The 17,297-nt window shown below is 43.2% G+C and overlaps 1 protein-coding gene across 2 annotated transcripts in view; it reads left to right on the forward strand.

Moving 5' to 3' along the window:
- The window catches only part of Kiaa1549 (KIAA1549 ortholog), a 143,534-nt gene that overhangs the window by 78,148 nt on the left and 48,089 nt on the right, over positions 1-17,297 (forward strand). For both annotated transcript variants that reach the window (XM_074062225.1, XM_074062226.1), the window contains exons 10-12: positions 2,700-2,884; positions 11,034-11,230; positions 13,281-13,396. In XM_074062225.1, coding sequence (XP_073918326.1) covers positions 2,700-2,884; positions 11,034-11,230; positions 13,281-13,396 — 498 coding nt within the window. The remainder of the gene's footprint in view (positions 1-2,699; positions 2,885-11,033; positions 11,231-13,280; positions 13,397-17,297) is intronic.

The raw sequence follows: 17,297 nt of genomic DNA on the forward strand, positions 1-17,297 counted from the left end.
CAGGTCTTGTACCTCCCCTCCCTCAGTTAGAGGGCGACCCCACAGGCAACCATCCTAGGAGCTCAGGGTTGGTGGTAGGAGGGAGCTTCAGCCAATACCAGAGGCCTGGAGGATCCTGTCTGCCTCTCCAGGTTTTCTGATTCAGTTCTCTCTGCTCCTCAGTTAATGCTGCCATTGCTTCTATGTGATCAATTGTTTCTATGCAAAATGAGCTGCAAATGTAAATTGTATACAGGCAGAATTTTAAAGTACAAGTGTTTACTAGTTTGTCACTTTTTCCCATGGCTTCTGCCCTCTCAGCTCTAATTTGTCCCTTTTCACAGTCTATTTGATTTGGAAAGCTTGCTCTCTCTCTGTCACTCACCCAAACTTAAGGCTGCACCAAGAATCTTATGTTACTACGTCTTCGAGCAGATACATCTTGATCCCATAGCAGGTTTTGGCTACAGTAGGAAGTGAAAGGTATAAGACTTAGTCCCTGCCCAGGATGACGAAGACGTGGTTGAGAAGACAAGACTTGATGCTGTGGCTAGATTCATGAGCAGAGGGGTGCAGGTGTCAAACTGATATATTCATATAATTGGAAGCATTTAAAAAAGAATAATAGAGACAAGAGCAAAAGAACTTAGACAAGGGAGAGATTGGTGTCAGGGAAGGTTTCTATGAAGTAGCCTTCTGGGATGAGGGACATTGGGTTTAGTGAGTGGATCTGAGTGTGAGAAGCACTGGGCCTTATGGGGACCCAGGTCCTACGAGAGGATGAGCAGAGAACAAGGGGGTGCAGGGCCATCCTGGGAGCAAGGGGGGCAAGGAGCTAGTGAAGGAAATTGGGGTGGGGGACAGAGGTGTTGAAGCATGATTGTCCAAGGAATGAGGAGCTGAGGTGGGTATGGCTGGGCATGGCAGTGGATGGGGAGTGGCAGATTCCAAAGGAGTAGATTTGCTTTAATTGATACCTGGTACCTTAAATAAAGCAGTTTTGATAAAAACCCACATTTTAAGGGTTGAGGGAGAGTCACAGGTGAGGAATGAAGGTAGTGCCCATAAGCCACGTGATTAGGACTTCAGTTTCCAAACACACACTGTGAAGCTCCTTTTAGAAAGACCTAAGTATCATCTTTATCATTGGAAAAAAATTCTGGCCAGGTGTGGTGATATAAGCCTATAATCACAGTACTTGGGAGGTAGAGATAGGAAGATCTTGAGTTCAAGGCCAGCCTGGGCTAAATAGTGAGACACGGTCTTAAAAAACTCAAAAGCAAACAAACCCAAAAATTGTGGTAAAATAATCTTAACATAAATTTACCATTTGTAAGTCTGTAATTCAGCAGCATTACTGCTACATTCACAGTGTTTGCAACTGTCTCCACTCTCTATACCCCATACTCTGCTAAACACTTTTTCTTTCTTTTTTTTTAATTCATTTATTCATATGTGCATACATTATTTGGGTCATTTCTCCCCGCTGTCCCCCGCCCCCACCCTCTGCCCCCCACCCCCCAACACTTTTTCTTTCTTCATCTTTAAACGTGCTATTTGAGGTACCTAATATAAATGGACTTACGACATTTATCTTTGTGTGTCTGGCATCTTTCACTTAGTGTGCTTTCAAGGTTCATGTGTGCTGCAGCAGGCATCATGATTCCCTTCATTTTTAAGAGTTAAGTGATACTCTGTCATGTGGGTGGCCCACATTTTGTGTATCCATTCACCTGTTAATGACATTTGGCCTGCTTCCACCTTGGCGATCATGATTGATGCTGCTGTGAACAACTCCATCTTTACCGTTTCTCAGATGCCAAGGTGGAAATGACCAATGGCCGTGCATTCATGCTGCTTCTTAGTTGTCCATAGCACTAGTAGTACACTGCGTTATTTAGTGATTCACTTCCTTGATAGTTTCTCCTCCTCCTAAGGCCATGCTCCTTGAGGGGCTTGTCTGTTTGTGCATTATTTTATCTCACATTTAGAACGATGTCTGGCACTCTTAATAAACCTTTGTAGATAAGCAGAGAGACTAGTAGTGATGAGAGAAAGGGGCATGCTTCTTTCCCAGAACTCCTAGCTCTGGCTCCTGTGCTCTCACAAGACCTGGGAAGGTATGGGTTCCTGCTACACTGAGTACAGTGTGCACACCTGTGTTCTGGAGATGTAGCTGCTCATCTCTTCATTTTGGAAGAGAAACCCTACCCCCCTTTTATTTGAGACACTTTTGCTTTGTAACCAAGGCTGGCCTTGAACTCACTTTGTAGCTCCAGCTAACCTCAAACTCATGATCCTCTTGCCTCTGCCTCCCACATGCTGGTCCTACAGATAGGGATGCCTGACCACTTTTGAACAAAGTTGTCCAGATCTGTTTTTGGTATGGATATGTCCCACGGTGGGAATTTAGGAGTGGACTAGTACAGTAGATGGGAAGTCAGGAGCCCTAGAATCAACCTAGCTTTGTCATTAAATTAGCCATATACCTGTAGATGCATCATGTTTGTCATCATGATCCCTGATGTGTTCTGTGTGTAACATGTTGCATGTGTTGCCTGGTCACATTTCTTGTCATTGGGAGATTATAATGCATAATCTTGTCTTGAACTGAATGACAGAGGCTTTCTGTATTTCTTGTGGAGGAAGGTACAATCAGTCTTAGCTCAGTAGGTGAGTTAAGGAGGCGTTACTGAGAGACTTTACTTCCTCATCCGCAGCTGTGGACAAGGTGAAGAGGCCATCTCCAGAGTCCCAGAGCAACAACCTGTGGGTCATTGTCGGCGTGGTTATCCCAGTGCTGGTGGTGATGGTGATCGTTGTCATCCTGTACTGGAAACTCTGTCGCACCGACAAGCTGGATTTTCAACCTGACACTGTGGCCAACATTCAGCAGCGGCAGAAGGTAAGTGGCAACCTCACACTGTTCACATAAGCTACCTGTGGGGCAGAGATGATTTTAGGTTCTTGAGACTGAAAAACATTAAAGGAATCTCCCGGCTCTAATGGTGGTGGCCTTTTCCTTCATAAGATCTACTGTGATTTAATTTTGACAGGGTCAGTTGAAGATCATATTCATTTACTCATTGTAAATTCTAATCTGTTTCATCCCTGGATGTCTTCAGACAACAGGAGCCAAGAGAGGTTTTCTCAGATCTATATTCTGTGTTTTTTATATACAAGTCCACTAGACGACTCCCTTATTTTGTGTCCACCGTGTTGGAAGCCCACCTGGTTACTTGATCAAGACCACTTACTCATTAAAAATTGATAATACATATCTTAAACATTTTAACTTCAAATATATTAGTGGGAATTTACCTGCCAATCTTTCCACATACTCCAGTTCTTTCTGGTTTTAAGTGTCAGGGCTGCCAAGAAGAGCTCTGTATGGTTTTTCTTGAAACAAATAACACCCATGTGAATCAGCTGCAGTTTCCAGTTTGGTTTGCTTTAGAGAAGAGCAAAGCAATCTCAGTGCAAATTTCTCTAGATTTTTTTCAATGCCTCCTTCCATTTTCTTTCCCCGCCCCCCTGCAGTTTTTTAAAGTCAATTCGCCTACACCCAATTTGACAGCAATCTCTTCAGCAGCGTGTTTTTTCATGTGTCTTTCCAAAACATTCAATTTAGTTTTTATAGAAATAGCAATTCTCTTTCCACATGTATGTTTCAACAATTTCTACAATATTTAACAGGTTTCCCAGCAAAGAAATTGACTTTGGGTCAGCATGTAGCTCACCTGGTGTGAACAAAACCATGCAGAGTCCTAGGGAAGAACTGACCAGCTGCAGACATTTAGCCCAGCATGCATTTCACTCACTGTGGTTACCAAGGAAACAGAAAGTGGCAGTCAGTGTACTGTATTAATTAACACACACCCTCTCTAAATCTTTCACATTCAGAGGACTCACTCTACTCTAAAAGTTTGATAAGAATAAGCAAATCAAAGACAAAAGAGCAAGGAATAGTGGGTTACCTTAGTAACCTTCTAAGTTTATTATGTCTCAGTACAAAAAATTCTGCATATTCCAATCCTCAACCTGCTAAATGCAAAAATAAGTTTTATTTTAAAATTTATTTCAATAAAGGTAAATGAAGAATATTTTCTTTTTCTTGTGAATTAACCCAGAATTTAATCAAAACCTTGATTAAATTGCAAGCTTATGGCTACCAAATATAATAGAAGCATCTTATTACTATTGTATTAATATTGTATTTACTACCTATCTTCATTTATTATTTATGTAGTCTACTAAGGTTGTTTGTTTTTATTGTTATGATGGTGAATGGCATGGAAAAAAGTGCCTGACACACTCAGTGGTTCATTGTGTAAATTTCACTGCAAGAAGACCAACAATAGGTGAGGAAATGTTTTTGTTCTGGTGAAAGAGTATTGTTACAGGGGACTTAACCAGTGTAGATGGTTATGGGTTTAGGTCTTTTTGGTCCGTATTCCCTGACATACACACTCATTGTGTTAGCTGGCTCGTTATCCGTTACTTCAGTGAACTCAAAGGTCAGCATCTCTTGGGTTGAAAGCAGGATATTTCCCAAGCTTTTCCTCTCACTTTTACTTCGAAGTGTTGGCATACGCAGCCCTCAGAGTTGCTCTTTTCCTTCAGGGCTGACAGGCTCCGCATATACATTTATCCTGCCTTGTTGCAGCACAAGTTTTCTGCTGGGGGATCCCCAAGAGAATCCATGTGTGGTGACTGCATCAGGAAGCAAGATCTTGCTGAGGCTTCAGGGGCCCTGTCTTGTTTTGCTGACCCTGAGACCTGATGTGTAGACCTTGTCATGGTTTGCAATAGGAAAACCATGATCTTGGTTTAGTTTGAAAACAACCATTTCACCTCCCAGGTACTTCCAGGGATGTAGGGCAGTAGTGAAGGACCTGTAGCCTATTCCTCTGTGTAGTCTACAAAGGTACTCTCCTTCCCTGTGCCTACGAGGGTTTGTTTTCCTGTCTGTGTGGCTTCCTACTTTCTTTCTTCATTCCGCTTACCCTGCCTCAGTGCTGCCTTATGTTACTCTCCAAAACCCTTCAGCAAATCCCAGAGCTGCAAACATCTGGAGACAATAAATCTGACACACAGTCCCCGCCCCCTCCCTTGTAATGAGGAGACTCTTTAGGCTGTCTGAGAGTAGTTTAGTTTTGAACTATAAGAGGGAAAGGCCATTCCATCTAATGTTTTGAGACAGGCCTCTTTCTTATTTCCAGTAATAAAAGGGAAAAACCCATGTATCTTTACCTTAGTCATCACCTGTTACTATTAATTACCTAAACTACTAACATTGGCTGGATGCTGAGGGCCCTGTGGAAACTGTCCCGTTCTGATAAGGAAACTGTCCCCTTCTGATAAGGAAACTGTCCCATGCTGATAACAGTTGAGGGCTGGCACCCTCAATTGTTCTTAAAGTTGGCACTGCAGGCAGCCAGAGAGAGCTGCCACAGATCATGGGCTCCAAACTCCTAAGCCAGGCAAGCTAAGCTAAATTACAAACACAAGTCACGTGTAAACTCTGCCTTCCAGGGCTTTGGTAACGTGTAGTGGAATCACTTTCTGGCTGGTGATTCTGCCTTCTGAGAGCAGGTGATGTTGGGCTGGAGCTGAGAAGTTGAGGAGGTGATGTGGCCTGCAGCGGGGCTGGGAGTGGCTCAGGAAAGCTGGAAAGAAGGTTGTAAGGAAGGGCATAGCCAGGCTCCACAGGCTTGCAGCACAGGGACAGGGCTGGAGATGGTGCCATAGGCAGTGAGCAGCCATCAAAGGGTTTTGGGCAGAGGGAGCAGCTTGGACACTTTGTTTGCAGTGGTTACTTGGAAAGACAGAGCAAACAGTAAATTGAAGAGATGCTTGATGGGTGCTCTTCCTACCCACCAAACTCAGCCCATCCCCATTGGCTACCATCAGAGTTTTTGAGGATCTTCTGTGACACGTAGCATCTAAGGCAGGTGGTCTCTGTTCACCCCATCAGCTGACACCAACTTGATGTTGTGGCCTATGGGTGGGAGAATCTTGGAGTGCTGCTCCCCCAACTCCAAGACCACAAGGTCCCATGCTGGAGTGCTGAAGACAAACAGATGGCCATAACTTGACCTTGTCTTCACTTTCTAAATGGAAACAGCGTGGTGGTTGTGGGTTTGTTTTTGGTTTTTTTTTTTTCCACAAATTACATCAATCAAATAAACAAATGCTTACAATGGCACTCTCCACTTAATTGCAATTTTTATTCAGACACTTCTGGGATTTGCTTTGTGGTTTCTATTGTCATCTTAACTGCCCTTTCCTAGGGGGTCAGGCTAACCTAAGCACTGGGGACTTTACTGTGTCTTGTTCCATCTGGGCCTGATTTTATTTATGGCCCAAGGGTTTTAAAATTCATCAGACATCTCTCTAGTTACTTGGCTGACCTGCTTGGGTAGACCTCCCTCATTTGTCATTGATGCATTCCAGTGGGGCAGAGACAATGTGGCTTGTCCCCTCAATGATATAGTAAGAACAAAAGAGCCATCCTTGTTCAGAAATAACTGGGCCTAATAGGAATATTGAAGATTCTAATTAACCCTGATTCCTCTTCTATGAAATACTGATTGAAGCCTCTGCTGCATGTGGAAGCTGGGATGCAAAGCCAGCCACACTTAACCCTAGATTAAAAAACAAAAAAGAAGTGGAAAAACTAGTTATACTTTTCCAAAAAGTAGTGATAAAACAAAGGAGCGAATTCCATAATTGGGGGAGGGACACTGTTTTCTCTCATTTTTTCCTCCTGTGTGCACAAGGCTTTTGTTCTGTATATAAGCATAGATTAGTTGCCCAGTTCCTATTGTAGAAGGTAGTGGTTTACCCAGCCAGTGAGCAGTACAAGGCTCTAGTGGGTATATTTAAAGATTAGTTAGAATCAACAATAAGGCAACAGGGCTTGTCTTTTTCATTTATGACATAAAATGTTTTATTGGTTCCTCATAAAATCCAGTAAGTTTGGTGCTTCAACTGACCTTTCTGAAGTTCATTCAGTCATCATGTATTTACTGAGGGTCTACCACATGTCACATCTTGTTTCAAACGTATGAAATACTGTATCTGACATTATGGCTGTGTCTGATGCCCAAGGGCTCAGCTTTTTATGTTAATTGCTTGGTGTTGCATCAGCCAACAGCAATGACAATGCTGCTGATCTCATTTGCATATTATGTTGGCATTTATGAAGTATTTCATAAGTACATTTCGCATGTATTTCCATGTTTGTTTCTTGCATGAGCCCTGAAGGTTTCTCGAGGGAGGATTTAGTGCTTCATCTTGGGTTATGTGGACGGCACTTGTAGAGGCAGATGCTATATGTATTTTCACATCAGTCCCTTTGGAGGCCTTTCCTTACAGGGGCCAATCTGTTGCTCCTCTTTCAGTTTGGTTAAAGTAAACCCCATAACATGTAAATGAGATTGGTGTTCAATCCTTAGAGGCATATACTTTCTTACTGGGAAATATACCAAAAAGGATTTTAGCAAGATTTATTAAATGATGGCTGTGTGGTTAGATGACTGTTGGTTGTATCTGTTACTCTTTCACTTAGAGGTACTTTATTTATGGAGCTAAAAGGAGGTACAGCTGGAGTAAAGCAACCCCATAAAATTGGAAACTGCTCATGTTAGGATTTTTTATCATCAGCTAGGAGTAACTGGTGTCAAATTTTCAATTTCTAGCTATCTTAAAGAAGGTTCAACAGATAGACACTTGAGAATTATGTAGGTGGATTTGTAATTTCAAGATGGAAATAATATTTATCTTATAAATTCGGGCAGCATGTCAAACATCCTAATCACATGGAATTGATTTTTTTACAGTTCAGGTGTTTCTTTCTGGCTTGCCTAATTCTTCTACCCATTCATACATAGATGCTTTGCTTTTCAGAATGCAGATGAATCTTTGTGGAAATTTGTAACAAAAGAGGAAAAAGTTTGAACTAGTAAGTGTGTGATTTCCAAAAGGCATATCGATGATTGCTGTTAAGTACATTATTTATAGTGGAATCCAAATACATCACTCTGTAATAAGTCACAAGGACAACAAATGAACAAGCAGAGGAGGGTCTGGGGGGGATACTGAGAAAGAGACTTGTGTTAAGTGACCTGAACATAGACTGGCAGTGTCCAGTAATTGTTTGAAAGAAGCTAATGAAATACCTTCCAAGTCTGAGTAAATGTTCAAGAAGTGCACAGTTGTTTAGCTCTGTTACTTGTTACTGTTGCTTTGAAATAGTAATTTTGATCTTTTAGAAATAGACGTGGAAATTTCTACTCCTTTGTCCTTTGACAAATATGGCCTGAAGACTCAGGCCACAGCCCAGTGAACAAGGTGCTTGACAAGCTCTGGGACTGCTGGGGGTGGTGAACTTGCAGCTGGCCTGCACTTTAGGGCATTTTGGTATTTCCCAGAATACTGTTGGGCATCTTCTATATCCCGCTATTAAGCTAGAGAGGGAAAGCACAGAGACTTGTCATGAGTGTGTTCCTGGAATGAAATGAGACTGTGCCTTCAGGATATCTCACTGCTGCCCTCTTTGCTTTCTTCTCATTGATTATTCTGGTGAGTGAGGCATTCTTTGGTGGTTGGGAGGTGGTGCAAGTGGAGTTGTTAAATAGAAACATCCCTGCTCCTACCACCTCCTCCGCAGATCGAGTTCACAGCATCCCATGTGGATTGAATGATACTGTTTCTTGGCCATATTTCTCCCTTAAAGAAATGCATGTAAGACAGGAGAAGAGGCCACACCACAGGCTTGTTGTGTCTTGATGAAGGGGATCTGCTAAGCATTTTCAGTTGACTTTATCTGATGACCCAGAGGTTTTTACACCTCTGGACAGACCACCCAGGAAGCTGTCGCATGGGTAAGGGGCATGGAGGGGCTGTCTTCTGAAAGATGGAAACAGGACTGTTAAAGGTGGGAGAGGGCAGTTCTAGAAAGGCACTTGGAGTTAAAAGTATGTGCATTTGCGATTTGGTCCCTGCAAAGGGCAGCCTGCTCCTAGGAAAACATTTGCCCATCCCTAGGGGTCCAGGTAGACCAGGTGACAAGAGGCAGGTTGTGGTTTATCATTTGCCATGCAGTGTTCCTGAGCCTAGGGGCAAGTGGTCCAGTGGCCTGCTCTTCTAACAGGAGCTCCTTAGTTAGAGAATGTGCCTTTTGTTTCTGAGCAGCTCTGTAAACCATCTTTACAGTAAGTTTTGTCTCCCTCTGCTGACGTAAATTATTATTGCTGACTGCTTCTCTTCTGTCACGGACCCTGGATGTTTATCCTTAGAGAGACCTGAGCTTCTGGTGTCACTTTTTGTGCATAAAGAAACACAGATATCACAATACCTTTTGTTTCTACGTACAGTATTTTGTCTGAGACCACTCCTGAGCCCTATGTGACTGTCGTCTTTTAGCAGATAGAACGATCTGTAGATATGGGCACAGCCCGAAGATTTAGTTTGTTTGCATGTGGCTTCCTGCTGAGAAGACCTCTCTAGACAGCTCTTATGTCCCAGTCCTCGTAGGCTGGATTTATGGAAACTGCTAATGCCCACTCCTGGACCTTTTAGTGTCATCAAAACGGTATCTTCAAAAATGTACCATGTCTCTGGGTGCCTTGAATGTCCTTCTTACCTCACCACAGGCTAAGAAGCTGAAGCCTGGTGCAGGTGCAGCTAGTGGAGGGTGTGGCACTGGTTGGACTGCATGTGCCTGGGGAGGAGGACTGCACCCACCAGTGTGAATGTGGACATTCCCTGAAGATCCCTTTCCCCTTCAGCTTTATGCTGCCATCACTTCTGTTGACCACTCCTTCTAGAAGTCCTTTATTCCCTTGGCTTCTATTACACTGAACTCCCAAATTCCTCTGTTCTTTGAAGTCATCTAATTTCTTCCTTGCGTTCTTTTCTTCTCCTCAGTCCCAAACTTAGATGTTCTGCAACATTTTATCCATAGAACTTGTATTTATCTCAAAAAAACTCCCAACTTCTCTGCATGTCACCTCTGTACAGATGCTTTCATTGTCACCTCTCAGCCTATAGTTCCCCTAAGCTATTGTCCTCTGTCTCCAGCTTCACCAGGTGGCTTTCCTTTGTGGCCTTCCCTGTCATCTAGAACTAAGCACATTGAAAGTGAAAACTGTCATTTTATCTGCTCCAGGCATCATCCCTTCATGACTCACCTTTTTCCCTTACTGTTACTTCTGCTGTTCGGGTTGCCCTGCCTAAAACTTTCAGGTCATTACTGGCTTTTTGGTATTCCTTTATCTCTCATGTTTGCTTGGTTTCAAGTTCTTTTTGCCTGATTTCAAGAGCTGAACATTCTTTCCCATTTTCTTAGTGCTCCTGGTTTCATACACAAAGCACTAGTAGTCTGTCTTTTTGGCCTCTCCTGTTCCATCTGCTTGGATTTTAGAAATCTGCCTGTTTAGAAATATTTAGCAGTTTTCTGATTTTCCAGAGGGTGAGCTCTTGAAGCTGGCATTTGGAGTCTTCTGTGTACTGGCTGGCTTCTCTCTCTCACTCAGTGCCACTGCATTTTGCCCCCTTCAGTGCAGCTAGCATGACCTCATTCTTCTAGGCCTCGAGTATTCTCTGGTCCTTGACATGATACCATCTAGAACATGCTCTTTGTAGTGTACTCCTTTTATCTCTAAGTCTTCAAGGCCTGGCTCAAGACCCCCTTTCCCTATAAAGAATGTCTCACCCTGCTGATCTCTCAGCACATGGTATGCCACTGTGACAACAAGGCCAGTGCTGCCTTGTAATGGCCTTCATACTGTGCTCTTGCTAGATAGTTTATACTCTTGTTTAATCTTTTGCTAGCATCTGTCACAAATTCTGTTCATAAGCACAACTGTACTGGTTAAATTGGGTTGGTGGCACTGCCAGCATAGTCTGGGGTCAGAGGTTTTGTTTCTTTTGTTAACCCACTCAGCTTCTCATCACAGTCCTGATTCCTCACATTAACCACCTTGTTCTGTGTGTGTGTGCCTGTGTGTGCATGTGTGTGCATGTGCTTGTGTGTGTGTGTGTTTTAGCTGCAGATTCCTAGTGTGAAGGGCTTCGACTTTGCTAAGCAGCATCTGGGCCAGCACAATAAAGACGACATATTGATTATTCATGAGCCAGCACCATTGCCAGGACCTGTGAAGGACCACACCACACCCTCTGAAAATGGAGATGTGCCAAGCCCCAAGTCAAAGATTCCGTCTAAGAACATCCGCCACAGAGGAAGGTCATTATTGGGCTTTCTGGATTGTTCTGTTGCAGAGCATGTTTCTGTTTTCAGGTTGTCAGTTTCTAATATCAGAAGGGTTGATGGTGAGTATTGCCCTGGGTTTGCAGCTGGGATACTGTTGACTTGCCCAAAGTCACACACAGATCCAAGGGTGTTCTTTATCCACTCAACTGGGCTGCCAGAGCAGACTGTACAGTTTCTTTCCCTAAGTGTTCAGGATGAGTAATCACCATGTGTGATGGGTTGGCAGTGGCCCTCAGACTTGATTAAGGACTGGCCAGCTCAAGTGTATATGTTCTCAGCTGAGTGTGATAGGCCGTGTGGAGGTAAATGAGAAAGAATGTATAGAAATTGCATGACCCACACTCAACCAGTGTTGGCTTCTTTGCTTTTGCTTGTTATGCCCATGGCTGGCCATGACATCACTGCTTTGTCTGCAGTTGACCTTCATCACGTCCTACTGTTTGCTCTGTTTTCCTGTGGCTGCCCATGCTCTCCCCTTATAAGCACATTGCAAGGGACTCTCCACCACTTCCTCCCTGTCAGGATGCATATACTTCCAGTTTAGTTCCAATTCTGTGTGTTAAACTAGAGCACATGGAGAATTGCTTATTCATTTTCCCTGCTACCATGAAGTCCCTTATCACCCCAGGCTCCTGCGAGAAGGTTAGAACTGTGTTAGATGTGACAGAGCCTAGGATCAGGTTTTGTGGAGTTGACTTAAGCTCATAGTACCATCAGGCTTTGGCTACAGAAGTCTCAGATTATCAGCTTTCCTTTGAGTGTTAGAGCTCTAGCTCCAGATTTGCTGTGAAGAGCAAAAGAGCAGGTGTCCATTCCAATATTCAAAACAGTGCCATCATTTCTGTCTTATCAGAAAACCTACCCCAGGGGTCTGGCCTAGTTTTCAGAATTTAATGGATTTTAGAGCATGATCTTTATGAAAGAAAATGAACTATCTGGAGAGATGCTGTTTGCTTAATTATTTTGCAGGCTAAGAATAAATCAAATCATTAAAGATGATTTGACATGCAGTAAAATTTTATGAAATGTTTTTTCTCTCTCATACTAGCCTCATCATAAACATTAAGTCACATTGTCTCCATGACCTGTGCTCTCAGTTCTGCATCCCTGGATGCAACCAACTGTGGATCAGAAGTTCTTAGGAAAAAGAATTGCACCTGTATTGAATATGTACAGACCTTTTCTTGTCATTATTTCCAAAACAATATAATATGACAACTATTTACATAGCATTCATGATATATTAAATATTAGAAGTAACCTAGAGATGATTTAAACAGGAGGGTGAGCTTAGGTTATGTGCAAATACTGTGCCATTTTGTTTAAGGGACTTGAGCATCCATGGGTTTTGGTATCCATGAGGGTTTAAAAGCAATGCCCCATAGATAACAAGGATGACTGTGTAATATCTTAGCATCGCTCAGGGGTACCAGAATGTCTTGGCACTTCACATTACTGAGAGGCTGGGGAGCCCAAGGAGATGGGTTTGTTGACTGATTAAGAATTTTTCCCAGCCTGGGGCAACCTGAGTGCTGTGATACCCTTGATGTTTATATATAGACAGAATCAAATCTCAGTAGGGGTCATTGGCCTGGAGTTGTAAGAATAGGTGTCTTCCAGAGCTCTGGAGTTATTTGGACTGATTGCATAACTACACTGGCCCTGGCCTCCTAGAGATTCTCAAGGTCCAGTTGACCCCAAACAAGGCCAGAATCTCAGATTCTCTTTGATCCAGTTTGGGCCCAAAATACCTGTCAGAAATGACCCTGGTCAGATATTGGGCCTTGGGCACTAGTAGCTCCCCAACTCTGGCACTTAGTTTTCTAGCATTTGTTGAAATGCGGTTCAATAAGCCGTGTTAATCTGTCTTCAGGGTGTGATAACTGTGTGCTGTCGATGTGATCCTTGAAGATGCTGTGCCATGAAATAATTATTTGAATCCTGACTTCCAAAACAATGTGACCTTTTTTCTTTTTGTTCTTTCTTGCTTCTCTAATGTTTGCAATTTGTTTTGTGTCTACAGAGTTTCCCCCTCAGATGCTGACTCAACCGTCAGTGAGGAATCCAGTGAGAGGGATGCAGGAGATAAGCTGCCAGCAGCGGCCCACGAGGGCAAGGCCCACAGAGTCCCACAGAGTGGTCGGTCATTCTCCTGTTCTCCATGTTAAAAGCCGTCATGAGATTCCCGTAGGCCAGGGCATTACCCTGTCCCTTTAAAAGGAAACTACTGAGTGGAATAGTCGTCACTTGCATGTTGAATTTCTCAGCATTGATGGTCACCAGTGAACATTGTATTGGCATCAGCTTTGAGAGGAGGGACTATGGTAGAGGTTAGGGGCTCATTGAGGTGCATTTTAAGGTTAGTAACCTCATTTCATTGTAAATTTAGGGTCCAAATAATTTTCCTGCCAGAAGGACAAAGAGAAACGGAACCGAAACTATAGTCCTTAAAATTGCCCACAGAATACTGTGACTTTCTTAGGAACCAATGCAAGGATGGCACAGCCATCACTTTTGGAAAGTTGGTTTTGTAGGTCCACACCCGTTATGTTTGGTCCTGTTCCTTGATATCTCTCCCGGGAGTTAGTTTGGTGTGATCAGATGGCTTAGCTCTGGGAGACAAATAGAGCTTTGTGGGCCAGGTAGGAGGACAAACTTCCCTTCCACTCTAAGGGGCTCATGCCCTGCAACAAAACTATGCCTTCAGGCTTCCCTAGCCTCGGGAGCAGTTTTTGGAGGGATGGCAGGGCTGCTGGATTTTAGTTTAATAGGTTCTGTTGAGTAAATGTGCTTATTCAGCTGTTGTATTGGATGTATTAATGTTTTAGGATTGTGTTTCTGTAATGCAAAGATAAGGGAAGCCTCAGGATGCCTTTATTTTTATTTATTTGTTTGTTTATTTATTTATTTATTTGGCAGTACTAGGTTTGATCTTAAGGCCTCACACTTGCTAGGCAGCCACTCCACCACTTGAGCCATGTCTCCAGCCCTTTTTTTTGGCTTTAGTTATTTTTCCAGTAGGATCTTGCAGTTTTACTCTGGCTGGCCTGAACCTCAATCCTCCTGTTTATACCTCCCGTGTAGCTGGGATAACAGGTGCACACCACCACACCAGCTTATTGGTGGACGTGGGGTTTTCACTAACTTTTTGCCTGGGTTGACGTTGAGCTGCAATCCTGCCAATCTCCCAAATAGCTAGGATTGTAGAGGCAAGCCACCTTGTTCCACTTTAGAGTGGGTTTTTTAGTTTGGTGTTCTTTTTTTAGTGGTACTGGGGTTTGAACTCAGGGCCTCACACTTGTTAGGCAGGCGCTCTACCACTTGAGCCACTCCACCAGTCCCAAGAGTGAGTTTTTTAGTGGTAATTTTATACCTACTTTTTTTAAATCATAAAAATCTTTGTATGAAAATGCAGCACAGAGTGAACTGCATTTGATGAATCAAGATACTTTGGACCAAAGCCCAAGGGTTTCTTGTGTGCCTGACATGCTGTGGCCTTGTGGGTTTCTTCCCTTTTGAGGCTCCTGTGGGACGGAACTGGCCCATCCTTGAAATTCCTTCCAGCTGGTTCTTTTATAATCTTAAGGGAAGAACTTTTTCTTTGGATCCTGTTTCACAGACTCTTCAGACTTATTTATCGCCATGGTAACAGGTGCTGTGTTTCAGATGACAGGATTAAAGTCTAGTTTTCATCCTGGGAAAGAAAGATTTGGAAAAAAATAAAAGAGCTCTCGATTATAATTTCTGTTAATTACTTATCTGAGAAAATCTCGCTGTTAGTATCACATCCAATGATGAATACTACAAAAATCAAACACCACCCTCAGCGTCCATTCAGAATCCAAGCACTGAGATCTGAGACTGATCTGAGACCGACCAGAAGGGGAAATGAGTCAGAGCTTCCTGGGAGCACCAGGTGCCTAGGCACTGCTGTCATAATTGCAAGAGACATCAGAATCTGGGCATTGTGTCATGTTTCAGAGAGATGGTTTTCTTACTATAAATATCGTTCACTTTTAAAATTTCTGTTGCCTTTTCTTTTTTTGGAGGTACTAGGGCTTGAACTCATGGCCTCTCATTTGCAAGGCAGGTGTGCTATCACATGAATTTTGTGTTGGGTATTTTCGAGAGAGGGAGGGTCTCCAGAGCTATTTGCCCTAGGGCTGGCTTCAAAATGCAACCTCTGCCTCCTGAGTAGCTAGGATTATAAGCGTGAGCCACGGCGCCCACTTGTTTCCTTCTTAAACAGCATTAGACGATAGCTTTAATGCTGCCATAAAGATACTTCATTACCTGCACAGAACTTTGTTAAGTACCCTGTGAAAAAGAGGCTGAAATTTTTGGACTTGAGGGTGTGGCTCCAGTTCAGAGTGCCTGCCTAGCAAGCAGGAGGTGGCTGAGTTCAATCCCCAGTACCATAAAGTAATAATAGCTATTAATATTTTTTAAAATTTCTAAGTTTTTAATCATAGCTTTTGAATTTTTTTTTTTTTTTTTGGCCGAGGGTTTTGCTGGTAATGGAACCTAAGGGCTTGCATGTGATAAGTAAGTGTTCTACAACAGGACTACATCTGCAGCCTTTTTTTTTCTCAGACAGGGTCTCAGTATGTCACTTAGACTGGCTTTGAACTAGCTGTGTATCCTAGGCTGGCCTTGGATGGAGACATCCTCCTGCCTCTGCCTCCTGGGTGTTGTGATTACAGGCATATGCCACCATACCCGACTTGAATATGTTATAATTTACATAAAAATCCTTTTTTTTGGCTGCACGTGATATAAAATGAAAATTAGTGGAGGCAGGAGGTTTCTTGAGAGCCATCCTGGAACCCTCCTCTGTGTTGCCTTGGGACCACCGCTCCCTCTTACAACATGCAGCACAGCCACCGGCTTGCGTTTGGCTTTTTGGCATGGTTGATAGCCATTCCCTGTAATCGGGCATTTTAAGATCCCCTCACCAGCTGCTTGTAGTGGAAGCTTGGAGGAGGCCACTAGACCACTGTTTCTGTTTTGGTAAATTTGAGGTGTACTTCGTTCCTGTTCAGCTAGCTGTTCTCAGATGGTGACTAGACCATGATGCCACTCTTGTGATCATCCCTGAACCCTGCAGAGACGACTTACTCACAGGCTACCATGTTGACAGTCATTGCAGTTGAGATAAGTCTCATTGCCTTGGTCACCCTTTATGAGGTGGTGAAGAGAAAGGTGAGAGAGAAGGCACCAGGCCTTCTGCTGAGGGTGTGACTGAGCTGCCATTGCTCCGTCTCTGCCTAAGTGTAGTTTCTCTCTTCCTTGTCATCAGAAATATGCCAGGTAGGAAACTGTTGTGAAGTGCTGAGTGTTTGCTCTGTCCCCTTCACTGGGTGCCTGTGTGTGATTTTTGAGTAGTTAGAACTTTATTAACTTGAGTTTTGCAAGCTCTAAGTTCTAGGATTTCATGTGGGAACTAAGATGACACTGACTTTTGCACCTACTGAAGACTTTGCCAAGCAAATTCATAGTTAACCAGATTGAATACATGTAACATGAGGTCTTTTCAAGTCACTTTGGAGTGCTCATTTCTAAAGTGATGAAGGCAGTCCTGCCTTTCACTTGGGCAGCCTCCAGAGGCCTCTGCAGGAGCAGAATCTGTAAAGTCAAGAGGGCTGTAGTCATGGAGTCATCATCCAGCAGGGCTCACTGAGTGCCTGGGGTGCACTAGGTGCTGGGGTTCAGTGAAGAAGACAAGATAAGTGTGACCCTGGATTGGGGTATGACCGGGCTGCCAGCATTAGTAATGGGGAGGTTCGACTGTTATCACATTTCTTTAAAGCATTTCAGTAACGCCTATCCTTGTCATCCTGCCTGGATGACATTATCCTGTGCAGTCCTTTACTGTGGCCTTTTCTTTTTTTCTTAACAAGCAGAAATGTATTCTTTTCTTTTAGGAGTTGTATTTATCTTTAGTGGGAAAGATAAAAATGTATATATTTAAGGTTACTACATGACATTCTAATACATGTACATACTGCAGAATGATGAAATCAAACTATTTAACATATGA

This window comes from Castor canadensis, chromosome 2 (assembly GCF_047511655.1).
Source record: "Castor canadensis chromosome 2, mCasCan1.hap1v2, whole genome shotgun sequence".
In the NCBI taxonomy this organism is placed as follows: domain Eukaryota; kingdom Metazoa; phylum Chordata; class Mammalia; order Rodentia; family Castoridae; genus Castor; species Castor canadensis.